The 14,509-nt window shown below is 46.5% G+C and overlaps 1 protein-coding gene across 1 annotated transcript in view; it reads right to left on the bottom strand.

Annotated features, from left to right (window-relative positions):
- CHD2 (chromodomain helicase DNA binding protein 2) overlaps positions 1-14,509 on the bottom strand; it is a 55,036-nt gene that overhangs the window by 4,700 nt on the left and 35,827 nt on the right. Inside the window, exons 21-36 of the mRNA XM_082290611.1 lie at positions 13,832-13,981; positions 13,089-13,237; positions 12,485-12,581; positions 11,668-11,760; positions 11,010-11,183; positions 9,926-10,101; positions 8,444-8,485; positions 7,334-7,473; positions 6,465-6,603; positions 6,177-6,327; positions 4,748-4,870; positions 4,289-4,417; positions 3,416-3,556; positions 2,147-2,281; positions 899-1,077; positions 268-367 (exon numbers count right to left, since the gene is read on the bottom strand). Of these exons, the coding sequence (XP_082146737.1) occupies positions 268-367; positions 899-1,077; positions 2,147-2,281; positions 3,416-3,556; positions 4,289-4,417; positions 4,748-4,870; positions 6,177-6,327; positions 6,465-6,603; positions 7,334-7,473; positions 8,444-8,485; positions 9,926-10,101; positions 11,010-11,183; positions 11,668-11,760; positions 12,485-12,581; positions 13,089-13,237; positions 13,832-13,981 (2,118 nt within the window). The remainder of the gene's footprint in view (positions 1-267; positions 368-898; positions 1,078-2,146; positions 2,282-3,415; positions 3,557-4,288; positions 4,418-4,747; positions 4,871-6,176; positions 6,328-6,464; positions 6,604-7,333; positions 7,474-8,443; positions 8,486-9,925; positions 10,102-11,009; positions 11,184-11,667; positions 11,761-12,484; positions 12,582-13,088; positions 13,238-13,831; positions 13,982-14,509) is intronic.

The following is a 14,509-nucleotide window of genomic DNA, read 5'->3' as shown; positions in this document are numbered from 1 at the left end:
ACACCCAGGATTTTCACTCTACAGGGCAACTGAGTATCATGTGCCACACCAAACAATGCTTTTGCTTGGTCAGAACACCCAGGACAAAGTGACCAGAAATGCCATGTGAAAAAGAAGGCAAATGCAATCAGACTGTTTAGATGTTGAGAAAATCACACACTGCCAACAAGGACAACAAAGAACACCCATGGTAAGAGGCAGAAAGTATTGACACTTCCAGTGCAGCAACTCTTTAAGGACAGAAAGGGAAAGCAGTTCAGCTCTCACCTCCTCTTCCTGTGATCTTTTCTTATGAGCCATCTTGTAGAGTTTGTGTAGTTTTCTGGCATCAAATTCTGTGAATTTTGACACAAATATCCATAGGTTCCTAGAAGGACATGAACATCTTCTGTTAAGTGCTACAGCAGCAGTTTAACTGCCAACCACTTCCAAACCAACATCAAATTCATTCTACCCTCTCTGGAAAACAGTCTCAGCTCAGGACAGGATGACCAGGAGGGCTGGAACCAAGTTCTTCAAAATGAAGAGGTTTGCAGCGGTTTATCTGATCTAGCTTTGAAATCCATTTTAATGAAACCAGGACACCTTGAAGACAAAACCCTTGCCTGGGACTGGTCATGGAAGATGATCTCTGGAAGTGTTCAAGGTTTAGGCAGAATGGAGCTCTGAGCAACCTGGTCTAGTGAACTGTGTCCCTGCCAATGGCTGGGGGTTGGAACTGGGTGATTTTTAAGGTCCCTCCCAACCAAAACCATTCCATGATTCTGTAGACTGAGTGGACCAGAAAACAGCTTAAATAAGAGGCAAATGGCACATCCATCCACAAAAAAGCCAGTAGCCTCCGACTACCATTTCATAATATCCTAGACCAGCCAAGGAAAAGAAAATGATCCCTCACCTTCTCCACAGCTTGATGTGATCCTGGTCAGTGTAGGCTTTAAGGCACTCAGAGATGCGATCACCGATTTTTAGGAGGCAGTTGCGCGTGTGCTCCAGCTGTTCTTGAACTGTCAGTCCCTTATCAGGCTTATCAAGTTGCTTCAGCGCTTTTTTGACTGGTCTCATCCTTTCCTTGCACTTGAAAGAGCAATAGAGAGGAAAAAGTGATTAATTCGGCAGAGGGCTCTACATCATTGCCCTGTTAATCGTAAAGAAGCTGGTTTAGCTTTATCTGGCCATTAGGTAAGGAGAAATCAGCTATAAAATAGCAAATTGTTAGACAAGCTGCAGACAATAATCAGGAAAAGACAAGAGTCTCCCCACCTCCACTGTCTCTGCCTTTTAGGAGGGAACAATTTGCTTTGCAAGCTGTAACCACACATGGTCAGCCTCTGCACGGATCCCGTGGCAGGCAGGGAAGCGTATCCAAGGCTCCACACGCTGACCCAGCCACCTCAGCTGAAGGAATGCTCAACTCAGTCCTGTCCAATCCTATCTTTGGTCACTTTAATGCTTGCTTTTACCAAACTGGCAGACATGAGATGAAAGCACCATGTTTTTTGGCCTGGGCACATCAACACCATGCACAGATAGACAATCAGACAGGTTTTTTGACTGCCTGCCTGGATCTTCTGTGCATCACAGAAGGAAAGTTAAAGAAAAAGACAAAAAACCCACAGGACCTGCAGCAAACACAGAGATTTACATTGAGAGAACTGTTTTTAAGAAGTGGTATTTCAGCCAAGGAGAATCTGCCATCACAACTTCTAGTACAGGACAATTTTTACAAAGAGCCTTGCGGGCATGTTTGGTGTGAGAGCATTTACACAGTTCCACACCTCCTACAAGGTCACCCTCAAAACTCCCTGCCTGAAAGAGCTTCAATGGCTCCTTGGCTTCTACAGGAGAGGTAATGTAGGGCTGCAGGGTCTTCTGTAACCCAGGGCTGCCAGCTGAGCAGTTGGAAGTCACTAGCTGGAGCAGAGAGCCCTTGTGCATGCTCTGCTGACAGGCTACCAGCTGGTGAGCAGCTCTTGTCCAGGGCTGTCCTGCCCTGCTCTCAGATCAGGAAATCCCTGTGGGGCACTCAGGGTGGGGGTTCACACCCCAACACCTAAAACAGCTCCTTGGATGACATCTGAGCAAACCTTGGCTGCCTCGCTGGGCCCTCAGCACTGCCCTCCCATGTCCCGAGGAAAATACTCACTATGCTGAATGTTTCTTGGTCCAGATCATCATCCTCATCTTCTCCGATGGGGATTGGCTCGCTCCCTGCAGTGATGTGGACGGGACCTTGCGATCTCTTCCCTTTACTTCCAGATTTGGCCTCGCCACCTTTAGGCTTTACAAGGACAAATTACACACATCACACCATGAGCCAGAATGGAGGATCCCAAGTGACCCAGCTCACAACCTCCACACTATTGTTACTGGCAGTTGCTAAACCTGGGCACTGTTCCTACAACTTTCCTCCCAGAATCTCCAACTGTTGAGTTGCAATGGCTCTGTTTAGCTTTACATCATCCCTGAGGGAGCAGAGAGAAGTCAGAGCCAACAGTTTGGACACGAGTATGATATTCACACTCATGGGGAGGAACCGGTGTTGAAGATTTGGAAGAAAGGTTAAAATAAAGACTATCTCTCCCTTGAAAAGGACAGAGCTCAGGATCTACAAGGATCTGCAACTTCATGTGATATCACTAGTTCTCAAATCATGGCCTGTTTGTGTAAATTTTTACTTATATGACTTATCTGCAGTCAAAGCCATACCGAAAATCACTGGAAAGCAAACTTTCCCCTACATAGGCAACAAATCTTGCTAGTTTGCACTTATGACCTCAGTGTCAAAACACACTGGGCATGCAGTACATACCTGTTCCTTGGACAGGTACTTCAGGTCATTATTATGGAAGCTTTTACCCCCCCTTCCAATTTGCACCCAGCCTCAGGGCAATTGTACCCAAAATTCAAGAGACATTTTAGTCTCCAGCATACCAGTGATGTTGAAACACTCATTCTGCTGAGTCCTGAACAGTGACAATGACAACTTACAGTCCTGATGGTGTGGACACTTGGGTCATTTGGGTGAGTTTAAATTAAAGGGGAATACAGACAAGGAGCTGCGAACCCTGTGATAAATCACAGCTGAACAGAACTTTGATCTGAGTGCTCCAGGCTCTTTCCCTGTTCTTCCTTAACATCAGCTCTGTGGCCATATCGATGTCACAGGGACAGCTGTACTTTAAAGGCAGTCTGACAAAACCTCTTCCATTCTGGTCACATTCCATGAGGCTGTAGGACATATTGCCTTTTCTACTTTTTATGGCAATTCAGAAGGGCTGAAAAAGGGATACCCCCTCACCCCATGGTGCTTCACTGATGTCTCTTCACACAGGGCCTTTAATGAATCCTAAGTCTCACAGTTTGTCCTGCTCAGGGACTTCCCTATCAAGTTGCTCCTGAGAATACCACATACCTTCTCTTTCTTGTCTTTTGTCTTCTTTTTCTCTTTATCGCTTTCCTTTTCCTTTTTAGAGGATGTCTGTTTTTCCTTGTTCTCTTTGTTCTCTTTCTTCTTCTGTTTCTTTTTCACGGGGCTCTTGTCCAAGCCATCCTCCTAGAACATCAGTCACAGCACAAAGTTGGAGTCCCTCACCTCATGTACATTTTCTTCCATAAAACATCCTTAAAACACAGGCAACTTTTGAGGTCCATCCAGATTTACCCTCACACCTCTTTAAGTAGACAGCAAGCCCTGCTCAAGCAGCTGCCATCCCCCCAACTTGACAAGAGGGTATGAAAACCAGACCAGCCCCACTCTGTGACAAGCTGGCAAGCTGCAGAGCAGCTCTCCTGTGCCAGCTGTGCTCCAGATCGCTCAGGCCCTGAAGTAGATACTGATCAGCACACGAACAAAAAGCCTCAGACTCCAAGCCAAACCACTCAAAGACTGAACGTTTTCTAAGCAACAGCATGACCTTGGTAAACTCCAGCTCCACCATGGGCTGACATGCCCAAAAGGAGAGGGAAACAATTCTTCTTTCTCTCCTTTATAAGGGCAACAGGCTTTGTCCTGAGACAACCTTTCCCCCAAGTCAGTATGTGGATGTTTGTGGCCATTCTGGGATGCCCCAAATCACTTAAAGCACTGACCTAAAAGAATAGGTGGGAAAGGTCTTTCTTTCACACCGATAGCTGCATGGGTGTTTTTATCAGTCCTGTGGGAATTCCCTCTCAGTGTCCCTGACTCCCTGGGGCTTTGCTGGGAGTGCTTCCCAAGGTGAGGTTGGACAGTAACAGCACAGCCCTAGGAAACCTGGAAAAGCCACTATCCACCCAGCTGACTCACCTTGACTTCACCTTCTTCTGACTGGTTGTCTGAGTGCCGAGGAGAGGAGAGTTCATTCCCATGCTCATCTTTGACTTTGGGAGCCTTGTTCTCTTTCTTTACCCGTGGTTTCCTCTTCTTTAGCTTGCCCTGGTAAAAAAAAAGAACAAGTCAGGGAAAGCAAATAGCCACAGCTACTGCCTAGGGACCTATCCCATCTCCTGAACATCAAGCAAACAGCTGCAGGTCCTGCAGGATGGCAGAAAGCCTGATGAGCCCAAATCCTTCAGTAAGTGCAGTAATAACCTGCCCCTTATTAATTATTATTTAAATGATAAATATCACAATGCAATCAGACAATAGAGAAGTCCATATTCCTTCACAGAGATGATGTTTGGTGACTTGGGAACACAGGGTGTCTCCTGCCATCAGCCAACCACTTCCCCCTGAAACCCCCAGAATGAAGCAGCCACATCTCACCTCTTCCCCATCTTTCATGTTTTCTTTCTTGTCCAGATCTTTTTTCAGCAGTTTCAGTAGATAATCAACTCGGGTCTGGAGCTGTTTTCCCTGAGGTTTCTTATCTGTCTCAACAGGTAGGATCTTTGATAAAGCAGAAAAAAAGAAATATATATAATCCACATGCACAAAGCTTGACAAAAGAGATACATACTAGCAGCACCCCTTCCAGGCCCAGCAAAGGGCAGCAGATGCTGCACCCTCTGGAGGAACAAGAAGGCTCAAGCCTTTCTTCCCCCTCTCACACAGCTATCCCTGTCTGGCCAAAGCCAAAGCTCCTAGCAAGCAAGCAAGCATCTCTCCCCCTGGAATCCTGCAGAAGTTAAAGGATCCCAAGGCTTGCTAAGCCTTTCAAGCTTGCTAAGCTCTCTTGAAGGAAGAAAACCCTTTACAAGCTATATTTGGGACCTTGAGTTGCAAAACTGAGTCCACTCCCCTTGACACATCAGATTTGTTTGTGACAGCTTGGTCACAGCAGCCCAGTCACTCTGGTAACCTGAGACATTGCTACAGCAGGGGCACAGATGCACAGTTTTTAGTGGAAAACAAGGCTGAAAGGTGATGCTTTGTGGAGGAAATATCTCAGCTTGTCAGCTAGGTTTGCTTCATCCTTCACTGGAAAATGGGTGGCGTGTCTCAGGCAGCTGTTTCCATTGCAAAATGCCTTTCTGAGCTCCACACACGGAGGGCTCCCAGGCAGAGCCTGATCTTTGCTAGAAGCACCAGCAGAGATGTCAGGGGAATGCTGCATGCTGGCAGCAAAGCTGCTGTGGAGATTCCTGGTGCTCCTCAGCCCTGTGCTTGCTGCAGTTTCCACACTCTTTCCGCCACACTGACACAATGGATGGTGGCTTATTTTTAACCCAGATCATTTCAACATGGTCCTGTAAACTGTTCTTGTGGGGATGACTGAGGAACAGAGGAACAAGATGGAGGCTTTCCAGCTGGCTGGGCTGCCATTCCCAGTCATGTAACCATATCCTCAAAGCTAACACGGACCAGTCTTGACATAAGCAGTGTCAAATCTGTGAAAAATTATTTCCACTCAGAAATTCACACTCAGATTCTTGTGAGATGCTCAAGGAAACATCAAGTCACAGCTGTGCAATGCAGCCTCTTCTATCCTGTGCGTGGAACCACACATGTCAGCACTGCCATTTTCTGCCTGCATCATTTCAGTGTGGTTCACCTGGTACTGCCCACCAAATAACACAACTCTGCTTTCCAACGAGCATGCAACATTCCATGAAGGTCACTGTATTCCTCAATATTATTTATCATGATTTTTGGAGTGGTTACAAACACAAACATCTGTCTCTGGAGTAAATGAGTCATGTTCTCTATGAGCACTGCAATGGACCCAATGGAAGCACCAAGCAAAGCGACCTACCTTATCAGATAACTTCAACTCCGGATCTGTTTTAATTAGCTCCCAGTTTCCATAACCATGCTCGTAAATTCCCACTAACAAGCGAGAATCCTCCTCCACTCCCCAGTCTACATCAAAATGAGCAGCTTTGACACGGCACGTCAGGCGGTACCTAAAGGCATTTCAAACACGAGCTACTTTTAATGCTGTGGAGGATAAAGCAAATCCACACATCCAGGCTATTCTCTTTCCACTACAAAATCCAAATCCCTGAGCCTCTTTCTGCATTGCCTACTTAGCCAAACTCACTTCTTCCTTTCCTCTGGGTCCGAGGGAATGGATTTGTGCAGCATTTCAAATTCCTCTTCGTGCTGGATGATGGATTTCACATTGACTTGGACACCAGAAATCTTGATAGTAGGACCTCGTCTCTTTCCAGGTCCTTTTCCTGCTCAGCAATAAAACACAGCAATTAAGAGAGCTCTTACAGAAGGAAGTGTCTCTGTAAAATGGCTTCACACACAGTGATCAAGACATTGCCTCCAACCTCTTATTTAAACATTAGGCCCAAAATATAAGTTTTCTTCCACTAACTCACTCAGATTTGCCACTTAAACACCTCCCAGTATCATTTTCTTAAAAAGACTTTTAAGTACACTGGAGCTGTTTCTTCTGCAGTCTTGGTCAGCTGCGACAGGCAGAGACCCAGCAGGAAATCCATCCCTGACTCTTATGTCCAAACCAACAGCACAGAACAGCCAGCCAGAGAGTGGGTGGTGATTCCAGCTCCAGGAATTGCTAACTGTGGATCCAGCTTTAGCATGGAGTACAGAGAATCAGTTTGATTTCCACTCCCAGGAGCAGTTAAAATAAGATCTGCTTTGCTTTGTGGCCCAGCATTCAGTAAGTTGGTCACTTCAGCCTCTCCCCACAAAAACTCATGTCCAGCAGAAGCCAACAGACCCAAGTGGAACTTTCCAGTCTGAGCAGAAAGCTCAGGGGCTTCTCTCTGTGGGTGAGAGCTGCCTGGCAGAGATGGGGTGGTTTAAGTGTGTTCTTTTTCATTGCTTCTAAGTCACAATGTGGCCTCCCTGTCCAGCATGGGAACGGCTTCCTCACCAGCTCCATGGAACACTCCCAAAACCATCCTAATGGCAGCACACAACCATCTTGCCTACCTTCCCCTGGATTTTCCTTCAGCTGCTCCTCATATTCCTGCATTGCTGACACACAGCTGTTGTGGATGAGCTCCCCTAACCGCTTCAGGTCAGCCACAGACTTATCCACGAGCTCAGCATCCCGGGCAATGCACTCCAGCCTGAGAAACAGGAAGAGTTTTGTGTTTGATACAGCAGATCTCTTCTCAGCCACTTCCTAATCAATTGTTTCACAGCTCAGTGCTGTACAGATATGAATGTATGAAACATGCACAGGTTCAGTTCGTGCAGGAAACAACCAAGTTTTTGTCTTTTTTTGGTCTAATAGCTGCAATGCAGATGTAGAAAAACTGATCCAATCCTTTGGATTTTTTAGTACCAAAGCAAAGGTGAGAACTGTGTATCTTGGGGACAACAGGGACCCTCCGTGACTGTTCAGTACTCCCTCAGGCTTTGCCAGTTCTCCATTAACTCCGTTTGATGGTCCAAAGCTGCCATCTGCTGTCCCTTTTGCCTGCCTGAAGTCAGTAACATCAAGGTTCACACGCAAGCCTTGTGTTTCACAAGACAAGAGTACAACCAGCTGAAAAAACACTGCATTTCTCCTACAATACATTCAGGGAACTCTGCCTCAGCACTGAGACCTTTCCAGACCCAGCACAGGATCAGGGCCCTGCAGATCCACATTTGAGGATAGTGCCTCTCCTCGTTTCCCTTCAGGAGCAACAGAGCATGGAAAGATGCTCCAAATTCAGTCCTGAGGCTAACATGCATAGAGAAGCTTGGCAAGAGTTTTGGGTAGCATTTGCTGTTCTGTCAGCTGCTCCCTCTCCTTTCTGGGCAGAGTGGGAATGCCCCAAGGGCCGGGCTCTGCCAGCAGGGCACTGCTGTGTTACAGCCCAGCACCACGGCTGCTCCAGCTCTGGTTTTTGGCCAGCGTTCGTCAGTGCCCATCAACAGAGACACCAGGGACTGTACAGCAGTGCTTGGGGTCCTGATGGCAGGACAGCAAGGCTTGTGCTGTCCATGGAGGTTGTGTCACACACCCAGAGCAATGTGTGTCTGGCTGTGCTCACAAGTACAGCGTGCCTCCATGCTTCCCCTCTGGAGCGGGGCCAGGATGGGACTCACCGTTCAAGAGGCAATCCAAACTTCTTGTAAGCCTTGATAAACCTAAGGAGAAAAAAAAATCAAGAACTAAACTAACTGCCATAAATAGTAGGTCCAATATCACAAATTTGCTTGAATATATTAATTACAGCCTGTCACATTATCACCCTTGCATTCCCCACTGATCAGCTCAGCATCCCTCAGCACTGGGAGGCCTCATCCATTAGCCCCCACAAAGAGTTTTGTGACCTTGGCTGGAGAAGAACACAAGATTATTATAAATGGTGAGTGTTTGACAGATGAGGGGGAAAAAAAAAGAGGAGAGTGGTAACTGTAGAGAAAAAAAAAATAGAAGAAAGCACTGGCTCACACCATGTTGGTAATTATTAACTTCATTTTTCCAGGAAGAAAAGAGGCATTATATCAATGTCATTAGTAATTTTAAAGCTCAGGCTGCAAATGTAGCAACCCATCACAGAAGAGCCAAATGTGGTTCAGTCCATCAACAGAGGTTTGCAGACGAGGTTTGCTATTTATTTTCATGTCTTATTTTTATTGTGAAAATCCCTGCTGTGGCTAACACGACTTTAGGGCAAGAGTTGCTGCAATCAAACATTGCCTTGAGCTGGGAGCAGACACAATGGCTACAACTACAGGTTATTTTTGAAATTAATTATTTTTTTTCCTTTTTTTTTTCATTTTGTATTCTTTCAGCCTCTTTCTGCTACATCACAATAACCTAAATGGCTGTTATATTGCAGCATATCCTTCCTGCTCCATGGTTGCAAGATGATTATGGGGCAGCTTCACAGCCCAAAAACTCCTGATATCTCCTGCTTAAAAATACACCAGCTCAGAGATAGAGAGAGTTAAGGAAAACTCACAACCCCCTCTTTTCCATCTTTCGCTGAACATCTGGGCAGAGTTGTAAGACAAAGATCTTTGGAAAAGACTCAAGAATTTGAAGATAGAAGAAAATAATGTTCTGGAATTCAGTCCCCAGCTGACATCAGGGACTGACACACAGGTCTCAGATCAACAGCACCAATGCTTCTCATGGGGTCATTTTGCCAGAGCCTACCTTTCACTTAGAGCTTAAATCAGCAGGATGACTGCCAGAAAAATGTCAGGAAAGCCAGAGCCCTTGGTTTCTCCAGCTCTGCAGCTCATGGCACCTAGGACCTCACATGTTATATGGCATTAGCTTGATGCACTTGGCCCAGGAAGGGCAGTTAAACACGGATTAATTTTAGGAAGGTACCAGCTCCACAGCAGCCTGACTAAAGACAACCCAGTCCAATTTGCACTGATCTGAATGTTAAGGTCATCAGCTGGGATCAAACTGAATTATATAAAGGCACAGAAGCAGTCCCAGTGAACCAGCTCCGCCTAACCACTGACGTGCTTACAGGTGATCACTTCCTGGATTAGTCTGGAATTTTCTCCACCTGCATGGGATTTCTGTATCTGTTTTCTGAAGTGTCTCTTGTGCCCAGCACTGACCTCCTGATTTCAGCATCAGTAAATCCTTCCACAGTGTCTTTTCTAACACTCCGAGGGCGTCCCCTGCGCTTCGGTCTCTTCTCGTCATCGGTGTCGTCAGTCTCGCTTTCTGAGCCAGATGATCTCTGAAGCCTTCTCTTGGTTTCTGCATCCGATTCACTGTCATTTGTCTGAGCCTGCACGTGCCAGAGAAACAGCAGTACAGTTACCAACTACTAATCTAATCAGCTAACAACCTTTTCTGTCCGTCCGTGCACTGGCAGTATTTAATGGACTGTAAAACACCTCGGCATCCATTCCTGAGGATGCAGGAGCCCATGTAACCAACCCAGAGAGGCAGCACACCTTGCAGTTCCCAGCTGGCTGAGGCTCTGGTGGTCATCCTCCCTTTACAGCCACCAGTTCCACAATTCCATTTTGATCTACTAAGAGATGTTAAAATATTGATTTCTGTGGGTTTGTGCCACAGTCCCTTAGACTATTTTGAAAACCAGGACAACCTCAGAAATTAATCTGGACTCATCCTACATGAATGATCCTTCTCTGTAGTTTTCACTTCAATGTTTTTCCCCACCTCACCCCAAAGAACAGTTCTACCCTCTTAAAGTCCCATGTCCCAGCAGAGCATCCTTGCACAGCCAACTTTCTTTTGGATTGGGGTGGATCCCATTACCTAAAGAACTTGGGAAGACACCATCTCTTTGGCCCCTCAGGATCCACATTTAGGCAAGAGCCACCCAGGGAGCTAGAGAGTCCAAGGAAAAGAGATGGCCAAAAAATGGCAAAATCTGCAGCAAAACCCAGTACAATTGGATACTTTGCTTTGTGGTCACTACGGATTCTTTTTATTTTATCTGCTAAGATGAGATGAGTCACACCAAGTCCAGTCTGGGCCCTCACACTGCATCCCAACCCATTGGTCCAATGCACGATGCCAACAAGAGGTCACTGTACTACCTCTGTGCTTCATTCCCAACCAACTTTGGAGGAGGGAAAGAAGCTTACATGGCAAGGAGGCTTCCCTTGAGCATTCCCTTTGCCAGCTCTCGCCTCCTGCCTCTCATCCCCTCAAGATGAGCTGTACCTTTTTAGTTGAGCTCCGGATTCGAGGCAGCATGTAGATTTCTTCCAATTCTTTCTGCCTTTCTTCCTCCTCCACCTTTTTCCTCTGCTCTTCTGGAATGATATCATCCCAGTCCTTCTGGGACCGCTCGTCCAGCTCTGTCTCTTCCTCCTCCATGGTTGCAAAGTTGGCAACCTTTTTACAAGCAAAGGAGAAGTTTTAGCAATTCCCTCCCCTGGCAGGAACACCCCAGAGTTGTCTGCTAAGCCTCAACTCCTTCTCCATAGGAACTCTGCCAACACTTCCATAACTACTTCATAATTGATCCCTATGGCACTACGTTCCTGGCTCCTTGCCACGTCTTTGGACTACCAGCATTTGAGGAAGTACGTGCAGTTGAAGAAGTACTGCTGAGTATTTGTAAATTATTGGGTTTGTTTCCAAATTTGGTAAATTTTGCATTTTATTCACAGCCTTCAAAACGGCTTTATTGAAATTAAATTAATACCTACATCAGAGGGGTTGGAACTGGATGGTCTTTAAGTTCCCTTCCAACCCAAACCATTCTGTGATTCTGTGATCTCTCCGAGGTGCTCCTGCCTGTTACTGACCTCACCACCACGGCAGGGTGTGGGGATCCACATTCCCACACCCCACTACAGAGCTTGGGGGTCCATACCTTGAACTGGGAGAGCAGCTCATCGGTGGCACTGGTGGACACTTCATTCTCCCGTGTCTCAGCCAGACGCAGAATCTCATCAATGTCCATCTCCTGCCAGTCAGGGAGAAGGAGGGATAAAGCGGAGGGTGCTGAGCACAGCAGGAAGTAAGAGGCTTTGAGAACAGACTCGTGTGCTGATATGAGCTAAATAAAGTGCAAATATCTGCAGGGTGTCATCCCAGAGGTCAAGGATGAACTAGCTCAAGTGGTACAACAAAGTACAAATTAGGTGACAGAACAGAAGGAAAGGACCATCAAGGCAGAACAGTGGGGAAAATTTCCAGGCAGTGAGATGTATGAGCTATGGACTGTTTCCCCTGGGGGGAAGCTCTGCTGCTTGGACCATTAAGAGAATTGGGCAAAACACTCAATGCTAAACTATCAAGCAATGCTGCACTGAGGCGGGAGAGAGCAACCTGTTCACTGCACCGTGCTGACTCCCGCCTCGCTCAGAGCCACCAAAAAAGGGATGCTGAACAAGTGCTCAGAAGAGGCAGGGAAAGGAGCCTTCAGCAGCCTGTGCTGTCACTAGCTAATAATCCTCAGGAGCCAAGGGACTCCCTTGGTGACCATTACTATTTAATTCCCAACAATAAGGCTCTCACAAGCCCCTTGTCCCCCAGCCCCAGACTCTGCCTTCAGCTACTCCAGAACCTGTGTTCACCTGTCTGCTCTCATGCACATGGCAAGAACAAAGCAGGAGCAACCCCACACAGTCCCTCTTGTAGACCTGCAGAGCACTACAAACTGTTATGTGATTTCAATTTCAAACTACCTGAGGCTCTGACTCTTCCCCTTCAAGCTCCTTGAAAAGATCTTCAGCTCCAAACTTCAAAATAGCTGTCAGCTCCTCTTTGTTGAAGGGATTTGAGCTGCAAGAACAAACGAGAAGGAAAAGGTGTTTTGAGCTGTTCAGAACTGCTACAGCACAAAACCATACCAAAGTTTTTCCTAATTGAAGCAAGGAGTAAGTTGTCTACCCAGCACTATAAAAAGCTTTGTTATTAATCTCTTTCCTGCTCTAGCACAGACAAAGACTGCAATGGGAACCACCTCCATCTACTGGGGGAAATGAAGAGAATCTGAGGTCACTGCCAAAATGCAGCTGTTCCACAGCCAGGTTCCCTCAGACCAGGATGATCTCTGGGTGGAAGACAGAAGGAAAAACAAGTAATACACTAAAACTCATTTTTAATGTCTCATCATCTTTATTCTACGTGTCCAAATTAATGGCTGCAGAAGCCAAATCAGTGGAAGCTGCCATTACTTATTAGCCTTCTGCCCTGTACTCTATCAAATAAATACTGGAAAATGCCAGCAAGTGAAGCAGGTTATGCCACGAGTTCCAGACATTTCTGCCTCCTGACACAGTCACATACTTGGATCTCCCAGAGTTGTTGTCCAGAACAGTCCGGCCAGTGGTGTCCATACGCTGGATAACCAAATGATCCAGCACCATTTTCTTCTTGGCTCTCTCAATGATCTCCTCCTCCACTGTCCCCTTTGTGACCAGGCGGTAAATATTCACCTGAGTGGCAAAAAGAGAACACAGCTATTTCCTGGACAGGCTCTGCTGATACACCAACACATCCCTCAGCTGTTTTCACTGGGCTGCTGGCATTGTCTCTTCATGTACAGATGTGCTTTTTCAGAAGAAAAACAAGCACATTCTCTTTGTATCTCAGGAGATCCAGTTAAAATCAGGATGGTTAACACAGATCTTGTAGTGTGCCTAAGCACAGAGTAAAAATCTTCTGAAACAACCACTCTAAATTCAAACTAGCACCAAGCTTTTCACATATCTAATAACCCCTAGTAAAGGTGGATGTTCTACTTTTTATCAGGGCAAGAAAGAACAAAGTCCACTAGGACTAGGCTGAGAAGTGCAATTCCATGGGTTGGGTTCTGGGTTTGTTCAAAACCAACAGAAAGACTTGGGATCTGGCAAATCTGGGATGGTTTTTTGTCTCCTACTTTTTAAATGAGATTCCCTTGGGCAGCACTCTCTGGAGCAAGGACTGGGACAAAAAGCCCATGTTTTCAGAAGCTCTGGTGAGGTGAGAGCCTGTTTAGATGCACACACTGAAGGCACAGTGAAAACAACCCAGGCAACTCTTCTCACCTGCTTCTTTTGTCCGATCCGGTGAGCTCGGGCCTGAGCCTGAAGATCATTTTGGGGGTTCCAGTCCGAGTCAAAGATAACAACAGTATCAGCAGAGGCCAAATTTATTCCCAGCCCCCCAGCTCGTGTTGACAACAAGAAACAGAAGTCCTGGGAAGGAAAAAACAGAAGTATCCATGAGTTAACCAACTCGTAACTGTGGGTATAAAATGGCAATGGTGACTCAAAAACTGTACAAGGAAATGGAGGGAAGGCTCTGTTGCACTCATGCTTTTTAAAGTTGAAAAACTATTTCCTTCCCATATACCCTGTTCATGCAGGCTGAGCAGCACCAGTCTTTGAGCCCAGACCCAGAGTGAGGCAGTGCTGGCCCAGGTGAAGGGTGTGCTACTCCAGACATGAATCAATACAGGAGAGCAACACAAGCAGCTCAAGGCAAGGGCACCTTGGAGTCACTTTTGAAGGTCAGACCACATTTCCCACCAGATTCCTACAACAGCAGCAGGCAAACACCTGCTTTTTATTGCCTGAATCCTGTTAGGAATGAGCACTGAACAGACTGTGCCAGGTTAGAGCCAAGATGCCTGAACCCCCACAGATGCCCTCAGGACAGGGGATCTATGGGCATTCTTGCTCCTTCCCCCCTCACACTTCCTTTTGTTAACTTTCCCACAACCA

The sequence above is a fragment of the Coloeus monedula genome, assembly GCF_965178545.1.
Source record: "Coloeus monedula genome assembly, chromosome: 14".
Classification (NCBI taxonomy): Eukaryota; Metazoa; Chordata; class Aves; order Passeriformes; family Corvidae; genus Coloeus; species Coloeus monedula.
The sequence above is the reverse complement of the archived record's forward strand: the minus strand, read 5'-3'. Positions and strand labels throughout refer to the sequence as shown.